The sequence below is a fragment of the Anolis carolinensis genome, chromosome 6, assembly GCF_035594765.1.
Source record: "Anolis carolinensis isolate JA03-04 chromosome 6, rAnoCar3.1.pri, whole genome shotgun sequence".
NCBI classification, from domain to species: Eukaryota; Metazoa; Chordata; class Lepidosauria; order Squamata; family Dactyloidae; genus Anolis; species Anolis carolinensis.
This window is the reverse complement of record NC_085846.1, coordinates 31,463,222-31,489,297: the sequence shown is the minus strand read 5'-3', so window position 1 is coordinate 31,489,297 and position 26,076 is coordinate 31,463,222. Positions and strand designations below refer to the sequence as shown.

The 26,076-nt window shown below is 39.8% G+C and overlaps 1 protein-coding gene across 1 annotated transcript; it reads right to left on the bottom strand.

The window, feature by feature from the left end:
* Nucleotides 1-13,817: 13,817 nt before the first annotated feature.
* Nucleotides 13,818-25,264, bottom strand: LOC100564200 (keratin, type I cytoskeletal 14). Its single transcript, XM_003222465.4, has 8 exons — nucleotides 24,605-25,264; nucleotides 22,718-22,800; nucleotides 21,345-21,501; nucleotides 19,696-19,857; nucleotides 19,459-19,584; nucleotides 18,139-18,359; nucleotides 16,030-16,070; nucleotides 13,818-14,114 (listed from the first exon to the last, which is right to left on the bottom strand). Exons 1-8 carry the CDS (start codon nucleotides 25,091-25,093, stop codon nucleotides 14,017-14,019), a joined length of 1,377 nt encoding a protein of 458 aa, XP_003222513.1. The 5' UTR covers nucleotides 25,094-25,264; the 3' UTR covers nucleotides 13,818-14,016.
* Between the last annotated feature and the right edge of the window lie 812 nt (nucleotides 25,265-26,076).

Here is a 26,076-nt window from a genome sequence, read left to right as displayed (position 1 = left end):
CAAAAAGAACACAATGACTGGAATCCTGTTGGTTAGTTCTAACTAAAATAGACCTACTGAACTAGTGAAGTGTACTATGTTAGATATTCACCAATGGTAAATTGAATTGATTCAATGTGTCTTCTTAAGTGAGGAATAATAATAGGATTTGAGAGCAAATATGGTGTAGCGGTATTAGACTTGAATTCTAATAGAAAAATATTTGATCCTTACTCAGCCATCCTTAGAATCATAGAATCGTAGAATCATAGAATTATTTATTTACAGCATTTATATTCCGCCCTTCTCACCCCGAAGGGGACTCAGGGCGGATCACATTACACATATGGCAAACATTCAATGACTTTCAACATAGAACAAAGACAAACAAACATAGGCTCCGAGCAGCCTCGAACTCATGACCTCCTGGTCAGAGTGATTCATTGCAGTTAATTGCAGCTGGCTTGCTCTCCCACCTGCGCCACAGCCCGGGCCCAATAGTAGAGTTGGAAAAGACCTCATGAGCCATCCAGTCCAACCCCCTGCCAAGAAGCAGGAAATCGCATTCAAAGTACCCCCAACAGATGGCCATCCAACCTCTGCTTAAAAGCCTCCACCACAGTCCGGGGCAGAGAGTTCCACTGGACGAAGTGAAACATGGCTGGAAAAGTAAGACATACTTGTGACAATGTGTACACAAATCTTTGGTGCTTTCAGTGTTGCAAGCAGTTTTATTGAATGACTGCTCAGATGGAATCAATATTCAAGCACATAGGTTCATGTATCCTGGAAATTGGCTGCCTAGGACTTTGCAGAATGGCCAGGGACATTGAATTATGCCTCTGGAATCGAAACAGGCATAAAACAATATGCCAGGAGAAAAACTATACTGACATCTTTTCAAGGTTTGTTCTCCAGCCTTTATGATATGTCAAGGATTCACAATAAAATGTCTGACAGAGAAGCCCCAGACCATTTCTACTGCTTTTAATTTCCACTTCCAATTTCTGGGTTTGTTTGCTATTATATCATCATAGCATTATAACATGTCTTGCCATCATATTATTTCAGCTACTTTAAAAAAAAACATAGTCAGACCAACAATGAAGTGAGGTGTGAGGCGCAAGAGTATGCATTCATGACGACATGAATATGGGGGAAAGTATGCAAATGGTGCTGTTAAGGATATAGAGTGCTAACAGTCAGCTACTCTCCCAAGACTGAGAGAAGTGGAATTCAAACAGTGTGATAAGGCTTCCTTGTATATGAAAATTTTCAGTGCAAGACATTTAAGTGGGCAGTGGAGATCACTTTGCAACAGCATTAGAGTTCACCATTGGCCTTTGTCTACAAGCTGTCTGCACTTACCATCACAACTCTTAGTTTTCTTTCTTTGTGAACATGAGCTATACATTCTGAAAAATTTGTCATCTCTACAAACAGGAAGAAGGTACACATCTGGAAAGGTTATTGAATATTAAGAGTTTTAGCCAGCTCAAGCGTTTCTCACTGTACAGTCAGTGAGGCACACACACACTACTCCCTTTGAAGATAGTTCTTAACTTTTAATTTCCCTCTTTACTGGGAGAAAGAAAGCAGAGAGAAATACCAGCTTGGTGAGATTATATTTAAGAGGATTTGGAACTGATGTTTGTTATTACTTAAATGAACCCCGGGCTCTTGGTCATTCCTTTGAGCAAAGTTTGTGCTAAGTAATCCAGTTCAGTTTAGTTTTTTAAACCTACATACACACAACCTCAGTGGAAGCAGTCAATAATAACTATTTGTCAGGGCACAGCAATTTGCTAGCTTTTGGGGTCTCCTGAAGCTGTCATGTCCTCAGTTGTCAAAACTGACATTATAGGTCCCATTCAAATAATGGGCATGTCTACAGAGGACAGTAAACCTAGGGCCAAGCCAGAGCAGGAGTACCCTAGATTGACCCCAGAGCCAACTATGTGCATTAGCAGGTTGTAATCTACATGATCAAGTCAAACCAAGATTAAATCAGCTTTACTGGTTTGAGAGATTGACTTCCTCCTCACAACCAGAAACCTGGAGGGGGCCCATCTCTCCAACATTTTACCTGTTGTGTGGGTGCATCTGTTGGTGGGTCATCCACAATGAACAGGAGCTCACTTTGAACTCTACGGCCAACTGGGAGCAGCAATGGCAGCTGTAATGGTGCCCTGTGTGGACAGTGGACTGGTCCAAATCAACCTGATTCCATTATTGCTCTGAAATTTCAAGCAAACTTTAAAGCATCCCCAGTTTACCCCTCCCAGAAGTGCAGGTACATAATGGAGACAGGCAAAATTGAACTCATGTATGCAGATGAACCTTTAGTCGTTGCAAATTTTGTGCTATTGTTGCTTCAGCCAACATAATCAATGGTAAGGGATTAAGGAAGTTGTGGCCACACTATCTGAAAGTTCACTACTCCTGTTGATGAATTCAGCATTTGTAATGTATCTCATTCTCACCAGGCTTGTAGTCTGTTGCAAGGGAGCAAAGATGACACTAAACAATCCATAAATAACCCAAATTGCAAAATGAAACACGTGAAAGTATAGGGTCAACCATATTATGGATGATTCTTCCCAATTCAGTTCAACTCAGGACAGGTCATAGCTGGCACACCAAGTGGAGTTGTGCAAGCCCTCTTTGCTGCTTAAGAGCAGGGCAAAAATGCTACAAATAAATAAACAAATAAAGTTGATTTTAACAGTCCAGCCACAGTGACTGAAAGAAACAGAACAGCTTCTGTATCAGACTTTAACAATCCCAAGAATGCCAGATGAATGCCCTAATATTTACTATGAGAGGTATGTCTGAAGATAAGCTAAATACCTAAGCTCTCATGAAGGAGAAATAGAAAAATTCCACCAAAGTGAAACAGGCTTTCCACACCAGATTTATAGAAGTTACAAGATTACATAGCAATAGGTCCAACTTAATAGAACATTGCCAGAAAGATATGGAAACAAAACAAACAAAATAACAGAACACTTCACACATCGTTTTAAAAGAAGAAAATGAATATGCTATAAGCCATAACACAGACCCTTCTACACTGAACAAAATAGAGAGAAACCAGCATTTTAAAAAGAATCTCCTTTTGTATTTTGCAGGCAGACAGCGAGCCCAAATCCTGCTTTTTTGCCTGAGGTGGGCAGATACCCACCCATCATACCCCTCGCCTCCCTGCCCCTCAACTAGCCCTTAAAAATAAAGGAAAAGTCTCCATGTGGAGGAAGGAATGACGGTATGGAGATTTGGAGAGGGGATTCCCCTCTCCCCTCTCAAAACATCAGGGCAGCATATTCGGGTGTCAGGAAGCTAAGGCAGACTTCTGTCTTCGCACATAGGCTTTTGCTTTATTTTTAAGGGTTACATGGGGTGGGGTAGGAAGGGGAGGCTAGCACTACCACCCCTCCTCCCCTAGCTGTCTAAGAGGAGGATTGTCTCCTGGGATCGTGCACTGCCTACATACATGTAAAAGTCTGGATCTTCTAGGAAGTTCTGGACCTTCAAATGTATTGCTTATACCTGGAATGAACCTGGATAATCAGGTTTATTCCAGGTTGAACTGGATTAGCCAGGAGCATCATTTGGACACCCCTGGCTAATCCGTTTCCTATGCCACATTATGTGGCAATGTAAAACAGGGCCAAGAGGAATAGTGCATCAGTGAACAATTATATAGACGGAGAGGAGGAAATGACTGGATTTGCAACATCATAAAGATCAATTTATTAGGTCCAAATTATCTGAAGGTCCGTTTTCTTTCATATGAGCCTGTCCGTATTTTGAAATCTTCTAACAGTTACCTTTCTGGACCATACCACCCAGAATGTCTGAGCCAATCTAGCCACCATTCATTCTAGATGAAAGATTCTGAAAAGTAAAATACCATAGTAACTTTCCCAAGCTTCATCCAGACAGAAGTCCCATTGGCCCTTCCTCTGAAATATTCTACCTATTGATGAGCCATAATTGTCCCGTTCCAATCTATTGCCTGCCTACTTAGTGTTATTATTTACCCACCGAGTAAAATATCACTATACGTTTTCAAATTCCAGTAATATAGCCAGAGCTTAATTGAATTAGGACTCAGATCCAAAATATGCACCTGATGCTGGATTCAGTCCAAGAATGTATGAATGAGTGTCACTTAATCTATGAAGAGTACATTTTTCCCTGGCAGCATAAACACATGCAATCCCCTATTTTTTGTTTTGTAACTTGTCTTTAAACAACTTTGAATTCAGTTAACAAAGTAAATTAGCTCATAGTGCTGTATTTTTGAAATAAAAGAAAATATAACATGATTCCTCCCCACCTCTATTTGTGAACCTGGCAGTCACATGGGGAAAATATCAATATTTTGTACAACTCCTTCTGCTGGGAGCAGCTTGGACTTTGTTTTCATGACTTCAGGGAAGCTCATGTAAGGCAATGGTTTCTTATATTTCATCCAATAAAGTTCCTAGAGCCTTTGTGGTGGTTTGCTGTCAAGTCAGCTTCAGCTTATGGTGACTGTGCTGGTACAGCTGTACCAGAACCTTCTACTTTATTTTCTTGCTGCAAATGTTTGCATTCATAGGACAGGCCACCTGTCAATCATCATTAAGTTTGGTTCCGCCCCTTGTTCAGGGCTCTGGGAGGGAAGGAGCCATTTTTAAGTTAGTCTCACTTAGGAAGCTCATCTATAGGACGTAGACCAGCTCGTCCTGTAAAAAGCTTCATATTTCAAGACCACCGGGGATAAAGAACACCAGGGATAAAGACTGTCCGGGGATACAGAACAACAGCACAGAAACATCTGCAAACCATTGGCTGGTAGGTCCACTCAACAACCAGACGCACTTGGAGTTGGCAGTGGGTCCCAGACCAGCCAGCTAGGCCCAGATAACAGATAGCCTGGGAGGGGTTATAAGAGGGTTTTCACAGTTATTCAAAGCCAATCGCCTGTCCTGTGGGACAAGACTCCTTGAAGATTTATTATTTGTTCGTCAATAAAGACTTTGTTATTTCTTTAAAAGACTTCAAGGCCATCTTTTCAGGGAAATTCCTCAACGACCTTTCTTTAGGCACCCTGGCTTCCCGCTGGGCGTAAAGAGTACGTCTTATATAACAGACAATCAGTCACAGGCCCAGCGCATGACAGAACAGTGACCGTATGAATGAGAGACCACCATGAACAACAGCTGTGCTCAAGTCTTGCAAAAACAGAACCATGGATGTCTTGACTGAGTCAATCTACCTGTAATAGGTCTTACTGCTTTTTAGTGCCTTGCACTTTACCAAGAATTGCTATGTTTTCTAGTGATCTCACGATATGTCCAAAGTACAACAGTCTCAATTTAGTCATCTTGTCTTCTAGGAAGAGAACTCTCCTCCATGCTACATTTCAGATGAATTTATTCTCTTCCTGACAACTTTCTTCACTTTCTAAGCTTTCACGACCATATGTACATGTCAGAAATATGTGTCAAAGTACATATTTTGCTTTTTGAGGCAAAGAACAAGATGCCATCACCATAATGAGGTGAAATGAACCAGAATGGCAGCTGAATTTTATGTCAACATTGGTGATGACACAACATTTTTCATTACACCTGAGGCCAACTAGAGATATTATAGGAGGTAGGACAAAACCCACCAAGTACCTTAGTTGGGGAAGTCACACACCCTTAGCTTTAGAGGAAAGCAATGGCAGCCTCCCTGGGAAAAATTGGCAAAGGAAACCATGAAATATGTTCACCTTAGGGTTGCCAGGGGTCAGAAATGACTTGAAGACAAACTAGAAAAACAAACCGCAATTCCCAATAGAGGGTAAGGTTAGGTAGACGGACATTCTTTCTTCCCATTGTCTGTTACCTAACTGGGTAGACTAGACTTGTTTATTAGTAAGGATTAACTATCAAAATTCTAGAGTAAAGACAGTAATCATAAAGTCCTCCAGATATACTTGAACTAGAAATACTAAAATTTACCCCCAATACCAGAGTTGGTGAAGGCTTCTGGGATTTTCAGTCCAACAATATCTGGAGGCTCCATGATTCCTAGTCCTACTCTATATTTACTGAAGCAATTAAATTGACTCTTTAGAACATATGCTGAGTGTAGGTAAAGGTATTCCTCTGACATTAAGTCTAGTTGTGTCCAACTCTGGGGGTTGGTGCTCATCTCCATTTCTAAGCCGAAGAGACAGAGTTGTCCATAGACGCCTCCAAGGTCATGTGGCCAGCATGACTGCATCGAGTGCCCAGGGCTCCTAAGTCGAGTATACGGTATTTTAAAAAATCTACTTATGACAGGAAAGCTCATTGTTTCATTCCAACATGTTGATTTCTGTCAATTAATGTTGACATGCAAGGTTCCTGGATGAATGGATTTAAGTATTTATGTTTTAAGCTTGTATACTGTTTTTATTAAGTAACGCTTAACTGTTTTAAATGTGTTATGTTTTATTTTATTGAATTTTGTTATTGCCATTGAATTTTGCCAGATTTTGTAAGATGCCTTGAGTCCCCTCGGGTAAGAAAGTGGGGTAGAAATGCTGTAAATAAATAAATAAATAAATGTGTATACAATTACACATGCACATATATATATATGTGCATAAATTTATCAGAAGATCCACGTTTGTGCTGATGTACATTTTCTGATTCAGCAATAATCCTGTGAAATAATCCTGTGAAATGACACACCTCTTTGCCTCCACTCTGTTATTTAGTGAAAGCATAATTATATTTCTCTCTTGTCAACCCAGAAATTGAGAAAAACTTGTATGACATACATTCTGTGTCTTTCTCAAGGAAGTACAGAGATAAAATCAAAGTACATTTTGTTGTGATGGTGACGGTTTAGTTTAAAATGCGTAGGATTAATTATTTTGTTTGCTTGTGTTATACTGGTTGCTATTTTAACACAGGCATAATCAAAAATGTTCTCTTCCCCCCCCCCCCAAAAAGTTTTTTAACAGTTGGAGAAGTAGAGGAATGAGATTTCTGATGAACCAAACCAAGACTTCTAAGTGAATGTGAATCGTCTATAGAGAATGATCTCTCCTTTACGTACAGCAATTGTGAAGAATGGCCTTCTCTTTCTTAGATATGGAAGGTTTTTCACCCAAATTCTGAAAGAGAATCAGGACAAGGGACCTCTCATAGAACTTTCTCACTTTCTGCCGATACTTACTTGTAGTGTTTTGGTCCCATTGGATGTAGATGTAGATTTCTTTGTTTCTGTTGATATTTCAGAAAACACAGAGAAGTCTAACTGAGCATCTTTGACCTGCAGCCAAGTCTTTCCACAGTACTTAACAAAAAGAAGCTCAATGTCCTTTCTTTTTTGGCTGCTGACCTGAAAAAGAACCGAGTGCAACATAGCCGTGGCAGAAATAGCCATGAAATACCGGGCTGAGGATTGATTCCATCTACAGGGCCACAAAGGAGGCACTAAAGAGTCAGTTATAGTGAACCAAGTGCCCCTCACCCCCAACAGAATGAATAAATGGATCCTTAAATGTAGCATGTGTGCCTTTCCCCCTCTGGAAGACAGTGAATACATATACCTCTGGTTAATTTAATTACAAGTTATTTGTTTTTGTACCTGATTATATTTGCTCCAGGGTGGATGCAAGCATGTCAATGCCTAGGGCAGAGGGCAGAATTGTGCCCTTTTCATTTCATGTGCAAAAGTCAATTGAACCTTCCTTCAGTTACATCAGTGTCAAAAGGTCATCCATTGCTCCCCAGGGGCAAGAGCAGGGCAGGCTACAGGAATCACATAATTTTGTCCCCTTTGAAGGGAGACACCAGGGGTATTAGGATAAACATTTGGATATCTATCCCCCTTGTATATCTGCACCTAATGTTAGGTACCAGCCCTGGCTGGTTGATTTCATGGTTCTGGTTGAAAACAAAGCATACTTTCCAAGCTTAATAGGCACAGGCAGACACCCAACTTCAATTCAGCTCAAATAGAACACATTCTACAAAATGGTTGCTATGCGGACATATAAGTAACCTGTATAAAATTAATGAAGACAGGTTTAGCCTGAGACCATTAGGTGGAGTGTGGAATACACTATGATTATTTCTTCTATAATTTAGCACCTTTTTCCTGATGATATATGACAACTATTATTGAGGCTCCAAAGACTATAACTTGGCATCTACATTCTGCCCAATTTGGCAAGGAGCCATAGGTACATTTTAGAGCACTGCTGTAGGCCTCCAGATATTCCCCATCTATAGTTCCCTTAATACCTCATTGGCTGTGCTGACTAAGCCTGTTGGGAACTGTAGGACAAAAAATACTGATGGTCACATTTTCCCTCTCTTGCCTCTCTTCCATATTCTAGTTTAATGTAGCTCCAGACACATAAGACCTCATCACATGAGGCGTGGGAGGGGGAGGGGGGGAAAACAGAGGGAATTATCTTCTTTCATTCCCTATCATCAAGGTCCTGTACCTTTCCATCTTCTGTGATACCAATGGTAAGTTTCCATCACACTTTTTTGTCTGTCTTTACCGACTTGTATCCATTTTCTCACATTGTAAATCAGGTAGCACCCAGCTCTTGAAAACTCAGTCTTCCCTCCATTTCCCTGCACTGCCACAATTGAGTCCCATGAGCAACCACCGAAAGTGGTCTTGCATCAAGTAATGGCCTCCATGGGATTCCGTTTCAGCAGTGTAGAAAAAGAAAGGGGAGACTGTTTGTGATGAGGTCCTCAGTTGGCCATTTCTTGTTCTCAATGGGAAGGAATATGAATCATGTTTGGAGCTTTACTTGAACAGAGATGTTCTTTATTTATTTGGCTGGCGCTTGGCCCAAACAATAATTACCAATTCTGGGCTTGTTTTCTGCTGTAGTTTCCTGATTCTCATCAGGTAACAGTTCAGCTCAAGTGGTCACTTGCACATACCTAAGAAAAGAGGAAATGTTTCACTAGAAAGAAATCAAAATGACAGATTTTTATCTTCATGCATATTGTTGCACCAGGCAGCACACAGTAGATAGTCTTTTGTAATTTTATTGAGCAAAAGCAGAATATATATAATATCAAAGCAGGAAGAAATATAGTTCCAAAGGTAGTTGCGAAATAGAGTAAGTAAATCCAATAATCCATAGACAAGAAGCAATGGTCCATTCTCAAAGATACACAAATCCAAAGGTTACAAGGATTCACGAACAAGAGTATATCCAAAGCAGAAGTAGCATGAAGAAATAGACCATCCACCCAGATGAAGCAAGAATTTGCTTTGACAAAGATTTGCCCTTCAACACACTGTTTTAAAAACAACCCAAAAATGCATTCTTTTCCCCTTCACTGGCCTCCCTTTTCCCAGCTAATCTAAGACTTCGCCGTGGCATTCCTTTCCATTGTAAATGATCAGCCTGAGAGAGCAACGGGCCTTCAGACCCGCCCTGACCATCAAGGCCAAACTCCTCATTACCATTATTTTGCACCTGAACCTGAGCCTGAGACAGATCAAGCTCATTATTTCCCATGGGAATGTTTCCTTGGTTCTCATCCGTGACAGGCTGCATCTGGAACTCATCAACAGGCTGCACTTCTGAACCAGCCTGTGTCTGAATTCCATAATTCCCCACAGCATCATCCTGAAACTCATCATGAATCCCATCATCTGACATCTGCATCTGTAATCAAAAATCTCCTTCCTCATCTTCACTCTGGAACTGCTGCTGTGGCTGTTGAGTTACAACACATATTTTATCAGAAAATGTAGAAATAAACGAATTGCAGCTAAAATACAGCTCATTCATCTCAATGAGAACTTTGTGACTACCTGTACAATATACTGACCACTGAAAACAGCTGGTGAGAGGTTTCAAGGCCCTTATACTCTTGTGTTTCTTCATCTTTAAACAGAAGATGAACTGTCCTTCAGATCAATAACATCTTCAAAGAAAGGATTCTCTTCCCTAAAGCAGGACTCATACTTCTCACAAATTCAGCAAAGCCAAAGCTATTTATCTATTTGTGTCATTAATGTGTAAAATGGCCTTCTATGTTTGCACTGATAAGCACAGCCATGTTATTAATAGGCCATCTGCAATTGTTCATAGATGAATTAGAGTCATTCATGGATTAGGAATGAGACCAAAGATAACTTTGATTTGAACAGTATGCAAAACTTTCCTGTGCAAAACAAGCACAGGCTTTTTGGTGATTGTCCATAAAGTGTCTAAGGCAGGCACCAAATTATACCCTTCTTAACACTACATTATAAAATCTATCAATTTAGTGCCTTAAATTACAAAATCTATTTTACACTTTAGTGTCATATCCCACTTTTCACCTTCTTCCACTCAAACTCACTTTTACTCCATTCTACTGATATTGACAACCCAAGGTGGTTTACTAGTGATAGCCTAATACTATTTCTGAAGTAATGAAATACCCATAAAATAGCAGTGGATGTCTGTAAATGAAAGGAAATAAATGGCAGTGTGGAAAAATGAAGACAAAGCTAATTGAAGGGAAACAGGAGGAAGGTAATTGGTGGTAAGATAGAATGTGTTGCACTCTGGCCTGGAATCACCTTTGCACTCATCACCACACAAGAGTCCAATAGTATTAACTAAATAGTTTATTGAAAAAAGCAAATATAAAAAAGACAAAAGGCAAAATAAAAAGCAATAGAGAAAAGGCTTTCAAAAGGCAAAAGTTCTGCTCAAAGGTGACAAAATACATGACAAAAGTGACAAAATACATGAAGAAACCAGGACTCAAAACATAGGCATAAATCCATAAACAGGAATACAGGAACTTCTTCCAAAACATGAATCCATGAACATGAGCGCAAAATTTTCCGAAAGATCTTAGACAAAAACGTGAACGGGGAACGAGAACTAAGGTCAAGGTTAAACTTTACATGGTATTGCAGCATTGTCTGCTCTAACCCTTTCACTAAACAACATGGTAATTTAAGGTCCACATGCCACACCTTTGGCATACCTCTGTTTCAAGGATTTCTCACTGGTCCGTCTCACAGATTTCTCACGCAATCTTTGTGACCTCCGTAATCTGATTCCTTTCTCTCGTAGATCCAGTCTCATGCTCCTCCTGACCACAGGTGTTTCCTCAGGGGAAAGATCTTTCTTCTCTAGCTCCTTATCTGGTGTTGCCAAGGAACAACCAGGGGAAAGGTCCTCCGTATCTCCCAATGCCAAAGCATCTTCATCTGCACCCTGCTCTGAAGCCGTTTCATTCTCCCATACAGAATCATGATCCAAAATCCACTAATTCCCCACAACCTATGGCTTAATCATTCCCTCATCTTCAACCTCTGGCTGAACCACAACAGACTAGAACAAGCAACATATCGAAATCAGGTGAATGTTCTCTGGGATACTATTTATTCTTCAGTATTATTCTCCGTTTCAGGGACAATAGATCAAAATTAGAAAGCATTGGTGCACTAGATACAACTCCCTCATAAAGGAATATAAGGTTATATAAGAAATAAAGCTTGTTGCATAATTTCTCTATCAATGAAATGTGTTTATGCACATTTTTTCAACATTTTTTAAGGATGGTCTGTGACTGAAATAAACTGATGATTGATTGATTGACATCCAGCTATTCTTGAGCACTTAGAAATATGGGAGCAGCCCAAATGCATTTCAGCACTCTTCCATCACAAATCTATGATCAGAGAAAAGGGAGATGACATAAGGAGAAAACAGTCCTCATTCAGCTCCTCCTCCTACTCATAGTTACCACAACAAATCCCACTGCATTTCACTTGTAGCATCCCAGCACTTCAAAGTTTTGCCTAATAAGAACAATGGTTAACCACAGTTTGTGGTGTATACATATTTTAGACAGCTACATTTTTTCCAAACACTGCTTCACTACACCCGCACAAACAAGGCATCTTTCATCAAAAGACTCTGAAAAATCACTTCGTCAGTTGATTTGTAACACTAGGGTGTCACTTAAAAGTCCTAGACATGTCAGCAAAAAGTAAGTGGTTTAATTTCGCAAATGTTGCTCAGACATCTTGGGATACTACTCACTTGAGCAGGACTCACAATGTAGAGTGAGCCAAGCCAAGCCAATAAATATATTCATTTTTATGCCCAAAACAGCAACAAGAGTACATTTTCAGCGGTCTCTGTAACTATGCAGTTATAGAACTATATTCCACTTTAATACAGGATTCCAGAGCCCTCTGTATCCTATGGAATGCTGAGTTTTCTAGACTAGTAAGAAATGAGAGCAGCCTGGCAGGGAATTCTAGAGACCTCTCACCTATACTGCAAATCCCAAGATTCCATAGGAAATTAAATGTGGCAGTTACAGTGGAATAAAATGCTATGATTATGTAATGTGCAAGGGCCTTAAATGTTACAGGAAATGTGATATTTAAACTTATTCCAACCATCCAGGGGTCAAGGCAAACAATAATGAAGGGGCCGGGCTTAGCACAGTAGGCTAAACCCACTGTGCTGCAGAAAAATCCTGCCAATAGAAAATTTGGCAGCTCAAGCTCAGGTTGGGGTGCGTACCCACAGTTAGTCCCAGCTCACCTGCCCACCTAGCAAGTCTAAAGCAGAAGTGTGAGTAGATAAATAGGTGCTGCTTTTAGCAGGGAGGTAATAAAGGGTGCCCTTAGGGACATCGATCAGTAGGACATCTAAGGATGACAAAAAGCTCCTCAACATGGAAGATGGAGTGAAAGCAGCACCTCCACTCCAGAGACTATGACTCTGGAGACTAGGATTCAAATTCCCACTCTGCTCTGGAAATCCACCTGCGGTCTTGAATAACTTTCAGCCTTGCAAGGAGCCAAGAGGAAACATTCTCTGAACAAATCTTACCAGGAAAATTCTGTGATAGGTTTAGGGCACTTCAATTCTTAAAATATAATATATCAAATGTAGAGTAAAAAATAAAATAAAAATAAATCCTTTTTTACTGAGGGGAGAGGACAGACCCTTCCATCACAAATTAAATCATTTCTCATTGCACTGGGTAATGGTGCAATTGATATACTTTGCCTTTCAATAGCTGGGGCGGCTACAAAATTGGGAAGTGATGAACTTGCAATGGCTATCACATGGCATTGTGTGATAGTGACTGTTACCAAATATCCTTTTCTGTGCCGGTTTGCCAACTCAAAGCAATAAAAAAAAACCAACTGCTCCCCATTATCTATCACCACACTACACCATGAGAGCCTCTCCCTCAAAACCAGGAGCTGGTACTTGTTTATTGGCCTTCAAGGTGGATCTGACTGTGGCAACCCTATGAGTGAAAGGCACCCATGGCATCAATCATCAACAGCTCAGGCCTTGCAGACGTGTCTATCCTTGATTGTGTGTATCCATCTAGAATCTAGTCTTTCTCTTTTGCTCTTGCCCTCTATCTTTCCAAGCATTATTGCCTTTTCTAGTGTGTCATCCTTTCTCATAATATGGCCAAAGTACAATAGCTTCTTGGCTTCTAAATAGACTATAGACCCTGATTTGTTCCAGGACCCATTTATTTGTCTTTTTAGCAGCACAGAATCCACAGAAATCTATTCCAACATGACATCTCTCTTCTCATGAAAATTATTCCTAATTTGCCTTTTTGATGAAAAATATTATTTTATTAATATATCATTTTTTTCTCCAAAGAGTTTGATGTGGTTTGTATGTGTTTCGTACCATCTGCATTAAGTCTCCACAAGAGTGATGCTGTGAGGTGAGTCAGCTTCAGAGATCGTGACTAGCTAAGGTCTTCTTAGGGAGGTTTATGACTTAATAGTGATTTGAACCCAGGCATACAATGACAAAAAAACTTGCATTTTGCATGGCAGAGGAAAGCGCACTTTATTAGTTAATTGCAGGTAGATTATATAATCTGTGAGACTTCACTTCTGTTAAAGTTTCATGTGCACGTTACACATACACATATAACATGCACACTACAGAATGCATGGAAAAAACATGATAAGCTCTCTCAATTGTGCTCACGCTACTTTGTATTAAACAATATGGCCTTTTCAGTAAGCGGACTGCTGCAACTGCTCACGAGAAGAGACTACCTTCCCATTTTCAACCTCTTCCACAATCATGCGAACTTGGCGTGAAGTCTTTGACACTGCAAGAGAAAGGGGTGTGTGAGAAAGCGTTTTAGCTTTGGAATGCATAACCAGAGGTCTCTCATACCCCCTCTGAGTTTTAGTCTTTATTGTATTTTATACATAATTATTATATTTACTGCTTTTAATGCAATCTTAGGGCCCATCCAGACAGACCCATAATGCAGGTTCTGTTGTGGTTTTACCGGAGATGTCCAAACAATGCCTCCAGTGAAACCCAATCAATTTGGAACAAAGCAGGGTTTCTAAAAGTAAGATCTGGGTTTTACCAGATGTGGGCCCTGTGTGGATTGGGCCCAGGGATCATGTCATGCAATCCCCAGACCTAATTCACATAGCCATCTTGGTTTTTCAGACTCCAGGAGTCCAAAAAACAGAAGGCACCTACCCCCTACCCCTGAATCCTTAATGTATCTGTTAAAAGAAAAAAAATCCTCCTTGTGCCCTCCTGCAGCAACAAAATGATGCTCCAGGAGACAGGGGTCGAGGAGGGATTTTTCTCTTCACCCCCACTCCAGGCACAAGGAGGGACTTAATGGCAGCCAGGTAAAGATTTTTTACTTTCAACAGAGAAATTTGGGGAGCTTCGGGGTGGCTGCATGCCATCCCTATTGTTATCCGTATGGCATGTAGCCACCCTCCCATGGAAAGCCCAGGTTTGGGGGTATGTAAGGATTTAAATTCACACCAAAGCGGGTTTTAGAAACCCATTTCAGCACAAGTTTAGGTTCTGTCTGGAAGCGCCCTAAGAAACATTAAAAAGGGGAAAACAAGGAAAACAAAAACAAGGAAAAGGAGGGAGAAAAAAAGTAATCTTATAAAATCGCACGTGTGTGTGTGTACAGTAGACTCTCACTTAATCAGAACTCTCAAGCAATCAGAAAAATTTATTGACTGACATAGAACTAAAATTGCACACAGCATTCTCAAAACTATTTTTATAATAGAGTAGAACTGTATTACATTGTTAAGTTTTTTTATTTGTTCTTATTTGCTTTAATTACTTATTTCAATATTAATATGAAGCCAGTACAGAGCTGGGACATGAGAGAAGCCTCCCACAGGATGTTCCCTGGGTAATGTCCTTGTAGATGGCCAGTTCTCTCACACCAGAAGCAACTTGCAGTTTCTCAAGTCGCTCCTGACATGAAAAAAAAATACAGAGTTCATGGTATGATATAGTCTGTAGCATAGTATCAGTTTGGCCTATTTTAAATAGTAACTCCCAAGCAACCAGAAACTACATTTATCTAGCATCTACCAATCCCCATGGGGGCTGGTTAACTGAGAGTCTTGGATGTATACTATATTAAAACACGAAACATAATAAACTAAGATGAAAAATCCAAACTAATGCACTAGACACTGACTTACAAAAACATACAGGAAGTCTGGTCCCCTTCCCCAATCTAAACTGTAATGACTAAAATATGAAAAAACAAATACGTTATTCTACCATTAAATATCTTTAAGATATGCAATAGTAGAATAATATATTTGTCTTTTCAATTTTTAGTCATTACAGTTTAGACTAAAACTTATTCTAGTTTTAGTCTAAACTGTCTAAATTCTAGTAACTTATTAGTGTTACTAGAACTATTAATCACAGGTAAATAGGAAAAGCAGGGTTTATAAACTATATTAAAGTTTCCCCTATTCCCACCTATAACAGGTACTGCATACATTTCTATTGGGAGGCAAACCCCATTGACTTCAGTTTGATTTACTCCCAACAGACCATAACCAGAATCAAGAATGCCAAAGCCCTGACTTTGCAAGACTTGAGCATAGTCTCTTGGAAACCTTTCATTCATAGTGTTGTCATAAGTCAAAGTCTGCATGACAGCACATAATAGAATTGTACACACAATACGATCATGGATCTCTATGTTTTTCATTGAAAAGTGTTCTTACCTTCTCTTCCTGATATAGCCGCATTGTACTGGGAACTGATGCTGTAAGAAAGGTGTGGGAGAGAAGATGGCAAAATTAAAAATGACAAGCTTTTGTAAGTATCCAGAAGGAAAACTCAATGAAAATGCAATATAGTATAACAAGCCTTATTTTCATCTTAGTGATAAAGTTATGATAGCCATAAAATCATACAATGATCAGTTTTGATATTATTTCATTACTATTTGTACATATCTCCAGAGATTCAAAATTGATTATAGAAGACCATTTAAATAAAGCCTGAAAAGGTTTTACAAAGAGAGACAGACTAGTTTGCAGCCCTGAAAGATTTTACAAAAAACAAGAGCTTTGATCAGGGAAAGTTTTGCACAGAGCAGAACTTGTAGTGTATGGTTTCTTTAACAAGGAATAATTAAAATGGCAGTTCAGACATTTATTTACTGACGTCAGTGTGCACAAATTCAATTTTTGACTTTACCAATGGCTATGAAAACAAATAAAGATTTTTCAAACCAACATTCCAAGCTCTGTGTGTGTGTGTGTGTATGGGGTGTGTGTGTATGTATGTGTGTATATATATGGTGTGTGTGTGTGTGTGTGTGTGTGTATAGTTGACAGGAGAAGATTAATGAAGCCCGAACAACATATGTTCCATAACCCTCAGGGGCAAAATTGGTAGGTACATCTTTCACTAAGACTGTTGATAACTAAGAGGCCAATGAACGCTTTCTGAATGGTTAGAAAATAGCTGAATATTTCTAAAAGTAAAATGTGTTCCTCTATGTCTTCCCACAATCTAAAGATGATGCTGTAAAAATAAATGGAAGACGAAGCAGCTAGAAACAGGGGCAAGCTGAATGCTGGGCTTAGCAATGGCATTGCATTTTGGGGTGTTATCTGTCTCTGAGGATCTGGACAACTAGCAATATATTTTTCTATTAGGGTGTTTTGTTTACACTGTGTCCCTTTGCCTATGTTCAACCTAAGTATCTGAAAATAAGTTCAGCTATTTCTGAACACTGTGATCTTCATTATCTTTCTTTTAAAAGATATTCATTCTAAGTAAGGGCTTTATCTCTGGAACTTCCTGTCACTTAATGAGTTGGGGTAAGCAGTATAAAAGTATTAATTAGCAGTTATTTAATGACCAGAAACCAAGTGGATGCCAAAAGCCCTTTCATGGTGCTAGGAGGAGACTGGGAGTGAGGTAAAGGGAGCCCAGGTTCTCATGGAACAGAGTGGCCTAGGAGCAGCCATCAAAAAGTCACTCTTGAGTTCTCACTAAATGTTCCTGTGAATGTGGTGGAGCCAAGAGAAAGCCTTCTACTTAGAATCTCAAAGCTTGAGCAGGCTCATCAAATTGCCTGTTGACTTATGATAACACCATGAATGTCATAAGGGTTTTCTTAGGTAAGAAATACTCAGAGTTGATTTTTCCAGTTCCTTCTTTAGGAACAAAGCCTACAACTATATTCCTGGTCTTCCTTGGTAGTTTCCCAACCAAGTACTAACCAAATCTGATAGTGCAGATGAGATTTGGGTTCTCAAACGTTTTCTGCCACAAAGGCTTTTTTGATAAAAAAAAAGTTTTTCACGGAGCCCCAATAAATGTTTATATTATATTGTATGTGTATATATCAGGCACTGAAAAACTTTTTGACCAACATAAATTTAGTATTTCATTGGAAGACCCCAAGGGCCATTGAGTCCAACCCCCTTCTGCCATGAAGGAAAAGCACAAAGTATCCCCGGAGTGGTGGGAGGGAAAAGGGTTTTGGAAGCAAACAAGGCAAGCAGGAAAGGATTGGGATGGTGAGGAGGGTGAGAAAAAGGGGCTTTTAGCAGCAAGGGAGGCAGGGTGAAAAAACATTTGGTAGTGAGGGAGGCAATGGAGGGGGAGGATCAGGAAAGAGAAAGCTTTGAGGAGGAGGAGAAGGAAAAGTGTGGAGCCTCTCAGTATGCTTCACAGAGCCCCAAGGGTTCCACAAAGTACACTTTGAGAACTGCTGCCTTAGGGCAGATCAGTCTTTCAAACGGTTTGAGCCAAAACGATGTAGGTCTTTATAAGTCATCACCAACTGCATTCTCCACCCCCTGCCCTTTACGTACTGGGCTTCCTCTCCCTCCAGCAGGCGGCGGTAGGTGGCAATCTCCTGTTCCAGGCGGGTCTTGACATCAAGAAGCATCTTGTACTCATGGTTCTGGCGCTCCATTTCGCATCTCAGATCGGCCAGCTGCTCTTCCACATTGGTGATCAGTACTTGAATCTGACTGAGCTGGGCACCATAGCGGGCTTCTGTGTCTGCCAAGGAACTTTCCAGTGCTGCTTTCTGTAGAAAGATCATTTGGAGGGATGGGTCTGAGTTAACATTCTGGGAATACTGGGAGGCAATCAAGGATAACATGAATTATCTCAAGCCTGGCATGCATTCAGTTGCCCTCCCAGATAGACATTAGGGAAATAGTTGATTTAGCATTTCTTTAACAAATTATCAAATTCCTACTTCAGATAACTGGCAGCAGTATAAACTCTATCTTGTCTCACAAATCCATAATTTTTTCAAGTCAACAAGGGACACATAATGAGGAATTAAGTCTAATTGTAGTGATCCTATTATGCTCAAATGTAGGATAAATTTAGCAATGACTCATTTTCTCCAGATTGTAGCCTTTGAATTCTGAATGTCGGAATAAAGGCTATGGCATAGAGTAGTGGAGTCACCTTGTCATCCTGTTGTACCTGCCCCATTGCCTGCTAGGACTTAATCAGGGGTTTACTAATTCACTCACATCAGCACAACATACTTTAGATCCAAAAATAACATATAAAACAGCTTTCTATTTAAACAAAGAAATACATCTGAGACCCAAATATGTGAGGCTGATTGGGGCAGGGAAATACACTGTATATATTCATTTTTATCATACTTGTTTACTGTATTATTATAAGTGTCTTATTTAACTTATTACATAGAGTTTTATTAAGTTGTATCAAGCTTTGTTGTTTGGTTCGGAATGATGACATGACCTAAGGGCTAATAAATAATTATTTATTTACTAAAATGTGAAGGATTCTGGATCCATGAAACAAAACAAAGTATCCCACAACTCTAATATATTGATCTTTAATTTACACTAGATTTTTTCATTTTTTTTTACTTTTCTTTTTATCATAAGTTATTGCTAGAGCTTTCTTCTCAATAAATATGACAAGGCCCACATGACTTTGTCTTGCCTGTTGTCAGTGGTATGGTTCTCTTTGGTCTACCTTGTTTCTGAAATTATGGTCATTCAATAACCATAAAAATACATAACAGATGGGAAATATGAAAAAGTTGAACTTTTTAGACTTTGCCACAGAGACAAAATAAAAAATCTTTTGAATATTCAATCTGGGGCTTTCCGACATCCACATTATGTCTCCCATACCATGCTAAGCTGAGCGTTGAGCTCTATTTCCAAGTTTTGATAGGTGCGTCTCAGTTCTGTGATCTCAGTCTTGCCACTCTGCAACTGCTCTGTGTTGATGGCAACTTCACGGGTTAACTCTTCTGTCTACAAACAAAAGAAGACATAATACTTAAATACAGCTCAGAGCACTGCGCATCCTTTGAGGACCATTTGTCACTCATTTTTAGAGGCCCATTTATAAAGAGAAAAGCCCACCTTGCTAAAGAACCACTGCTCAGCATCTTTACGGTTCTTCTCAGCCAAACTCTCATACTGTTCACGCATCTCTGACAGGATCTTAGTTAGGTCTACCCCAGGAGCAGCATCCATTTCCACAGAGATTTCTCCACCAGACTGGCTTCGGAAAATGCTCATTTCCTGCAGAAGGAAGAAGTCAGACATTTTATCTGTATTTCTGTCCCTGTTGTGATATGGACCTCAGAAATTATGTTATTCCATGCCAGATTCCAATTTGAGTTGCGCATCAGACCTAGAATTATCTAATTCAAGAGACTATGGGCTTCAAAATGTTCGTGAACTATCACTCCTAGCATCATTCACCACTGAGCAGGATATTTGGAGATAATGGAAAGTCAAGTTCAACCATATCTAGAGAGCCATAGTGTCCATAGCTCACTGGATTACTCTGATTGGCAGTGTCTCTCCAAGCACTGAAGATGTTGAACTTAATGCTTTTTGAAATGTCTACTACCGGTAGTATTTTGACTTTAAGAAGTTTATGTTTTACAGAAAGGTAATCTGTTAATCCAGCTAGTCAAAAGCAAAGACACATTTGTAGTTCTTAAACTATTTTTCCTAATTAAGCACGAGGCCTTCCTCTCTACCTGTATGCAACCAAGCCATCAAAGTATGTCCACAAATGCCCCAACCTGCAATATAAAATATCTTTCTCTCCCTTCTATTTGTCCTTTTCCTCCACCCCTCATTGTCTTTCTAATCCAGCAACATTTGGAGGATTGCTCTAATAGTGGTGCATCTACAATGTAGAATTAATGCAGTTTGACGCCACTTTAACTGCCATGGCTCAAGACTATGAAATCCTAGGTTTGTAGTTTGGTGAGATACCAGTACTCTTTGGCAAAGGAAGCTAAAGATATCGTAAAACTACAATTCTTATGATTCCATAGCATTGAGCCATAGCAGTTAAAGTGGTGTCAAACTGCAGTCATTCTACAGTTAGATGTACCCTAGGAGTTTTTTCACACTACACAATTTCAGGACTATGATTTGACTTCAATAGCTATGGTTCAATCCCATAGACATCTAGGCTTTGTGGTTGAGGGAAAGGTATTTTGTCACAGTGTTTCAGTGCTTTCCCAAACTACAAAACCCAGGGTTCCATAAGATGGAATAACAGCACTTTAGTTGTATAGTGTGAAAGGGCTTCTTTCCATGTAAATGACATATTCTAGTTATAATCGATTACTCCCATATCATTCATAAATTTACTTCTGGATTTAGTCTAAATGTTGAATGAACTCTCCAAGGTGCTAAATTTTATGCCTAAATTGGTTCCTTTTTCATCATACCACTGACATAATCACCAGCTACTACTAGAACAACCACCACTGTTGTGTTCTGTTATTCAGCCATGACTTTTTCCCAATGTCACCATCCCATAATACAAGAGCCTCCAACACTACCAGAAACTAGCTTTTCAGTCAAACTCAAATCAGTATTTTTTGCATACCATGAAAAACCACCCTTATGTGGTCCAGAGGAAGCATACTCAAAGAAGAATATCCAAGGTTATAGCAGTGAGGCCAACATGCACAAAATGTTCAAGTACTTCTTTGCTATACACCAACAAAGTTTCCAGGTTTACTGGTAGCTATGCATCTTACCTCCTCATGGTTTTTCCTGAGATAAACCAGTTCCTCTTTAAAGTTCTCAATCTGCATTTCCAGATCTGCCCTGGCCAGAGTCAGTTCATCTAAGACTCTACGCAGCCCATTGATGTCAGCCTCAACATTCACACGCAGAGCATGCTCTGTCTCAAACCTGGAATAACAAAGAGAAAATTTAATGAATATCTTACCATAGTTCTCAATCACAACCACTTTTGTTCCGATATAGGAAAGGTGGGCAACTTCTGGCCCTCCAAATAGGATTAACGTGCAATGTCTATCATCTGAAGGATGATGTTGCCTATTGCCTATGCTGGCTAGGGCTGATAGATGTTGCAGTCCAAAATCTTTGCAATATATGTTTATATAATCAAATCTGCTCTCGGCACCATTGTTCCTATTGATTAGAACAGTCATCATCAACTATGTTACTTTCATCTGGAAGGTTTGTATATTTTCAGCTTAGTGTCATTTGAAAGCACAAAAAGTACTCATTGCGGGCAAAGTAAGATATGTTATTGAACTGGAACCATTACTGGAAGAAGGGAAGTTTTAATTATTTACCTCCACAATGATTGTCCTGTTGTGCACCTTCAGGTCATTTCTGATTTAAGGCAAACCTATAATGGGGTTTTCAATATTTGTTCAGAGGAAGTTTGTCATTGCCTTCCTCTGAGTCTGTGGGAATGTGAATTGCCCAAGATCACCCAGTGAGTTTCCACGGCTTAGAAAACCCTTTGATAGGGCTTTGATAGGCCAGAAATAATTTGAAGCCACACAACAACAGTCATATGCAGACTCATGAATGAACATCCTTTCTATTCCACCTCATATCCACTTAACCAGAAAAAGAGCATTGAAATGGCTTGCCGAAATTTTTCAATGACTTGCTTTGGTAACAAGTTACCTTCTATGGATGGTTACTTTTTCACCTGTGCATAGCTGCTACACTTAGCAATTAATGCTTTTCAATTGAATGAGTATGGGGTTTCTGCCTGTCTTGCACAATATGCATCTCTAAGTGTCTTTTCACTCCAAATATTTGCAATCTAAATCTATATTCTCCAAAACTATTCATAGCAGTATGCCTGCCTTTGAGTTGAGGACTGCAGTGCAAAATACCATGATGAGCAAAATCTCAGGATTAACTGCCTGCAGATACTCACCTTAGTTGCAAGATTGTGGGTCAGGCTGGAATGCTTTGAAATGCCAAATAAAATCCCTAAACAACCCTGCTTTGTCTCTGCCTTGGCTGCTGTTCACATATTTGATGTGAACACTCTGTCTCAAATCCTGACATCAATCTCCAGTTCTTAATATGTCTGAAACTGAGCTGAGCTGGAATCTGTGGTATAAAGAGATGAACTTACTTATTTCTGAAGTCATCAGCAGCCAAGCGCGCATTGTCAATTTGCAGGACAATGCTGGCATTGTCAACGGTGGCAGCTAGTATCTGAGGAGACAAACAGGTACATAGTACATACTAAAGATCAGCCTTAAAGCGATGCCGAAGTTATTTGCTCTGATCACATGTAGGACTGTGATCAGTACTAGAATCATAGAATCGAAAGGGACTGCAATGGCCATCTGGTCTAATCCACTGCCATGCAAGAAAGCACAACTAAATCACTTATGAAAAATTAATATTCAACTTTTATAGTAATAATAATAATAATATATTTATTTATTTATATCCCACGCCCTCTCCCCAAAGGGACTCCAAAGGAACTTTTATTTAATATTCTCCACAAAAATAAGAGTCTGACAACCTTCAAGGTAACCTATTCCACTTTTGAAGAACTCTTGCAACTTTCCTAAAGGTTAGGTGGAATTTCTTGTCATTTGAATCAATCAGTTCTTCTTCTAGTCTCTGGAAAGGGAGGACACAAGCTCTATCCATTCTCCATACAATATCCCTTCAGATATTTAAAGTAGCTATAAAGTTATCTCCCAGCTTTCTCTTCTCCAAGCTGAAAATATCCCGTAACCTAACCTATTCCTCAGCTCCCACAAACCTACAGTCAAAGCCACAGTTCATATGGTTAGGATGTTGGAAGATATAGACTACAATTCATATCATCCCATATTGTTGGTTATGCTGACTACAGGTACATCTACACTGTAGAATTAATGCAGTTTGACACTACTTTAACTGTCATGGTTCAATGCTATGGAATCCTAGGAGTTGTTGTTTAACAAGCTGTTTAGCCTTCTAAGCTAAAGAGTGCTTGTATCTCACCAAACTACAGCTCCCAGGATTCCATAGCATTGAGCTATGGCAGTTAAATTATTGTCAAACTGCATTAATATTGACAATGTAGATGCATCCTATGAGTCATAGGCCAAACCAAAATACTTGCAAGGTCAATAGTTGCCATTCCCTGCTGAAAAGCAAAGAAGTGATTGACTTTCAATGGTTTTTGTAATCCCTTTGTTGATTTTAATGAAAATAATTCTTCTAAGGTTTAGGGTAGTTTAGAGAACTATGCAACATCAAAGCCCCATCATGATTTTCTTTTTAAGCCATACATGCTGAAAGAAAGGAGGAAAGGAAGAATGACGCCAGTGGTTTAATGAGAGCAATGGATGAATAAACAGAGAACAATCTTGGAAGAAAATCAAGAAGCCTCAGGCACGGCATCTTTTAGAGATAGTCCTAATGCAATCTCCTTGACAGGTTGAATTAAATAGATGTGTCATACAGGTCTTTTTGTTTACTTAGCAAATCCATTGTTCAAAGAGTTCCCTTAATCGCTCACCTTGGCTTAGTGAAAGATGGCAGCCACTGTTACACATCAGCAATCTTTCATGCAAGACTAGATAAAAGGATGCGCCACTTCACAGCCCTGCCCTGAAGCTTGATCAACCCCTGGGTGAATTCAGCAGTTTGGCAAAGAAAGCCCATGAGCTCATGCTTGGGATGTAAGTAACATCCGGTACATATTCATGAGCCCATATATCTACAGGATCAGAACTTGGACAAGTAACTTCCTAGGAGTTTATATTCAGAGGAAACTATGTTGGCTATCCAGCAAAAGACAACAAAATCCAAAATCCACAAAGAAGCGAGATCTTCATTTGGTCAACTTTAAAATCTTTATACAAGTTTTCTAAGGATGCAACTACACAGTAGAATTTTGGGGATTGCAGTTCGAAAATAGATTTTTCTACCTTTCTAGTCTCTGGCAAATTGATACCACTGTTAGAATATACATTTGGAAAGCATTTTCTCGTTCTTTCCAGCCTTGATGCCATACCTTACTCCGGAGTTCTTCAATGGTCCTGAAATATGGGCTATAGTCGCGTTCTGGACTAGGTCCTTGCTTCTTGTACCACTCCTTGATCTTAACCTCCAGGTCAGTGTTAGCTTCCTCCAGGGCCCGCACTTTGTCCAGGTAGGAGGCCAAGCGGTCATTCAGGTTCTGCATGGTTTCCTTCTCACCTCCAGCCAGGAGGACATCACCACCACCAGCGACAAAACTGCCACCTCCAAAGCCCCCACCAAAGCCTCCCCCAAAGCCACCACCATAGCTGCTGCAATAGCTGCTACCTCCATAGCCACCACCCAAAGCACTACCAACCCCAGAGACATAGCGGGAAGAAGAGACTGAGATGCCTCCTAATCCACTATGGATGCCGGGAGCTACGTAACCTCTACCGAGGTGGGAAAGCCGAGAGGAGCCCCCACCAAAGGAACCCCCCTTCACGGAGGAAGAAGAGGTGTATTGCCTGAAACTGGTACTCATGTTGCTAAGAAATAGAGGCACTCACCACAGAAACTTCCCTATGATCTAAGAGGCTTAAGAACGCGAGCCGCTCTTGTTTGAATTCCCCTCTTATACTGGGGATAGAGGCGTTGCCAGTCAATTTTTTATAGATCTCTCTTTTCATTCCCTCCAGGTTTCATCACCTCAGGCCTCCATGCCAAATTCCCAAATCATTTTTTCTCCCTTGTGTTTGTTCATGTTTATGTCACATTCCAACATAGTAACTGTGACTTTAAAAAAATTGGGTGGAGTTTTCTTTTTTACTTAACTGTTCTTTCTTTTGTTCTGAAATATATCCTCAGTCCTTACTCTGATGGGCTGATTTTTCATGCAAGGCTACATTTTTATGACAAAAAAGACATTCTCTGCCAAGAGTCCATAGCATGTTAAAAGAAGTCCTTGAGGGCTTCTTTGCATACCTGTCTGAAAAGTCAGACTGTTCTGTCTAACCTCACTCCTCCCACCCTTCAAGCATCTATCATCCTTGCATTCTTTCAGGAATACAGAGTGAGGGCTCTTTTCCATTAAATAGCATCCAGCCAACTTCCTCTAGACTCTGTGAGCATTTCTAATCAACTGTTTTAAGTGAAGAGCAGAGCAGCTCTCTTCATAGACTTTGGTTGGAAAAATAATTCCAAACACTTCTGTCTCAGTCAATAAACAAATCTGGTCTTCCATCATGGGACTCTTTCTTACCTGCCACCCTTTTGCATTGCACAATTCTAGAACTATATTCCACTTTAAAAAGCTAGTGTGGCATAGTGGCATGAGTTTGGGACTTGGATATAGGAGATCAGGGTTCGAATTCACTGCTCAGGCATGAAAAGGATGACCTTGGCTAAGTTATACTGTCTCAACCGCAGATAAAAGAAATTCCTCTGAACATATGGTCACTTTGAGTCCCATTCATGGGAGAAAAGTGGGATAATAATAATAATAATAATAATAATAATAATAATAAT

Bases quoted from the DNA above. Each gene is read 5' to 3' on its own strand.
- LOC100564200 (XM_003222465.4), bottom strand. From the start codon at position 25,093: ATGAGTACCAGTTTCAGGCAATACACCTCTTCTTCCTCCGTGAAGGGG. The intron at 19,858-21,344 runs GTAAGATGCATA...TTCCTTCTGCAG, and splicing joins TCAGGAAAAACCATGAGGAG to GAAATGAGCATTTTCCGAAG. The intron at 14,115-16,029 runs GTAAGAACACTT...TTTCTCTTGCAG, and splicing joins GGCTATATCAGGAAGAGAAG to TGTCAAAGACTTCACGCCAA.